Genomic DNA, 2,500 nt, shown 5'->3' with positions numbered 1-2,500 from the left:
GCATATCGCCAACACGGAACATGAGGCACAGTTCACCATCACGCTGGCAAATGACGGCATGCTTAGAGAAGAGCAGAGTCTGCGTTCGATGTTTCGGGCGTGTCATCTTCGCGAACACGAAACCCACCATGAACGCCTGCATCATGACACCGTAGATCGACTGGAAGCACATGACGAAGATCGCTTCCGGGCACTCTTCCGTCGTTGTTCGAAAACCGTACCCGATGGATGTCTGCGTTTCGATCGAGAACAGAAAAGCGGACGTGTAGGACTCGATGTTGGACACACATGGTTTCCATCCGGTCTCCTCTGTGGAAACAATACAGACTATGATTAGACACCGATGAACACAGTGGAGCTCGTACTCCCCCTCCCCCGACTTGCCTTGATTCTTGGGGAGGTGCATTTCTTCTAGGTCGCCATGAGTGAACGCGATTAGCCACCAGATCAGTCCGAAGAATAACCACGAGCCAACAAAACTAAACGAGAATACCAAGAGGGTCCATCTCCACTGTGCATCGACCAGCGTGGTGAAGATGTCCTGCAGGAACCGCCACTGTTGCCGTGAAACCTTCGAAAGGACAATGTTGCAGTCACCATTCTTAAGAATCGCCCGACGACGATACTTTCGCGTTGTCCCGGGGCGCAATGCACGACTCCTAGAGTATGTGCGAGAGAGGGAGAAAACAATAGAGGACGAGAAGTTATTAATGTCAAGGGAAGGAGCTCCTCCCGCCAGCCCGTGTAATCCAATCGATGATGGCTCGTGTAAACCAATACGTGCGGTTTGAGAGGTGGTGCTTGTCTACAGTCAGCGGCGATAACCAAAGTGTATGGCCTTTGTAGCCACTTGAGTGTTGGTTCGCTCGCACATGGACCAGGCTGTGGCTTTATAGTGGGAATTACGTTGTTTATACGAGCACTATAACTCAACACTACGATCCCTCAACTTTCTACCCATCCAAGTTACCCTAGCCACAGCAGGTTACTAGATTCCACCACAAACGGGAACTGTCCTTTGCAAATGGAAGTCAGAGCAACAATCTAGAATGTTCTACGCCGAGTACAAAAAGGTTTCGATCGGGAACTGGCAACTTCTCGGCCCAAGAATCCAGAAGTGCAAGCCCGAGCACGGCACACGACGGAATGTTGTGTGACATAAACATCATTCTCGCTCGATCGTTCTAGCTACTGACAAGCGGCAATAAATCATAAGCGCTGGAAAACCTACGAGCACGGCGGCGGCTACTTGCTGCTGCCGGTCGGGTTGCATTTAAAATGCAAATCATTACCAACCCAAGCACCAAGTAGTAGACCCACAGAGAGGGCCCCCGAGACGAGATGCACTACACACTACAGCTATTACCGTTTGCTGGCGACCGACGGTGACTGCGGGCAGTACACGATCGGTGTGTTCGGTGTGACGGGTGTTTTCGGTGGATCTTGCCCATCGCCAATCAGTATCGGTGGTATCTTATCGAAGGGACTGAGGGGAAGCAACTTGGCATCATCGCGTGCTTCCGGTGATTCCGGATCCATCGGTACGGTAAAGTTCTTCCGCTGACCGAAGCTCATCCTGCACCTGTAGATCGCACTACTCGGGATGCGCGTAAACTGTGGCGGAACGTTCGCAGATAACGCGCGCGGACAACAACCACGCGTTTCGATTTTTCTTCACTCAACAGGAAGTACAGCCGGAACAGCGTTCCGTTCCGTTTGTCCGATGACGATGACACACGCGAAACGCGCCCCACTTTGGTGGTGCTCTCGGCGCGGCGATTTAATCGTGCCCAGGGTAGCCGCAAGACTAATCTAACATCGGTCACCGTTCGACTGCACTAGCGGCAGCGGAACCGCACGCTAACGAATGATCGATTTCCTCGTCGTCGTCGTCGTCGTCGTCGTCGTCGTCGTCGTCGTCGTCGTCGTCGTCGTCGTCACCCCACCACCCGTATCACCACCACGACCACCACCACCTTCGGCATCATCGTGACATCTTTCGTTCGTTCAACACACGTCTTCGCGTTCCGTAGGCTCAACTTCTACTTCACCAATACGCTCGATCGGACGTCAGGCTACTATCTTCGTCATGAGGCCCGTGCGTCGTCATCAAGCGCCTCCTTTATCACTCGCTACGCACCCACAGGCAGCTGGAACTTGGTCGAGTACCATGTTTATCGATGTTTTGGAATTATTAAAATAATAAAGGATAACACTGCCAATGGATGCCACTCCTGGGAATTGTTTTTTTTCCAAAGCAACTCGTCCTCTAGTCCCTAGAAGGTCGTTCGACGACGCGCGCTGACTCATCAATGAAGTCTTTTTATCAAAACATAGGTCGTCATGTTATCACCATAAAGATATAAACGATTGCCCTGCTGGACCCCCCCCCCCCCCCCTCCGGCATCTTCGTCTTTCATCGGTTCCCCTTCTCCTGGCCACTGTCACTGCAGTAACTGCGCCCTATCAGAAGCAGGCTGGCCAATTGCTGGCCGGGCGG

General features: G+C 52.5%; 1 protein-coding gene across 5 annotated transcripts in view; it reads right to left on the bottom strand.

Annotated features, from left to right (window-relative positions):
* The window catches only part of LOC126569751 (G protein-activated inward rectifier potassium channel 3-like), a 66,104-nt gene that overhangs the window by 1,467 nt on the left and 62,137 nt on the right, over positions 1-2,500 (bottom strand). For 3 of the 5 annotated variants that reach the window (XM_050227063.1, XM_050227062.1, XM_050227060.1), the window contains exons 3-4: positions 385-659; positions 1-309 (exon numbers count right to left, since the gene is read on the bottom strand). The exon at positions 1-309 is cut by the window's left edge and continues 474 nt beyond it. In XM_050227063.1, the coding sequence (XP_050083020.1) occupies positions 1-309; positions 385-659 (584 nt within the window). Of the gene's footprint in view, positions 310-384; positions 660-1,366; positions 1,692-2,500 lie in introns of those variants that run through there. The other 2 variants (XM_050227059.1, XM_050227064.1) reach the window with 1 other exon arrangement.

Source organism: Anopheles aquasalis, chromosome 2 (genome assembly GCF_943734665.1).
Source record: "Anopheles aquasalis chromosome 2, idAnoAquaMG_Q_19, whole genome shotgun sequence".
NCBI classification, from domain to species: Eukaryota; Metazoa; Arthropoda; class Insecta; order Diptera; family Culicidae; genus Anopheles; species Anopheles aquasalis.
This window is presented reverse-complemented; position numbering and strand designations above follow the sequence as displayed.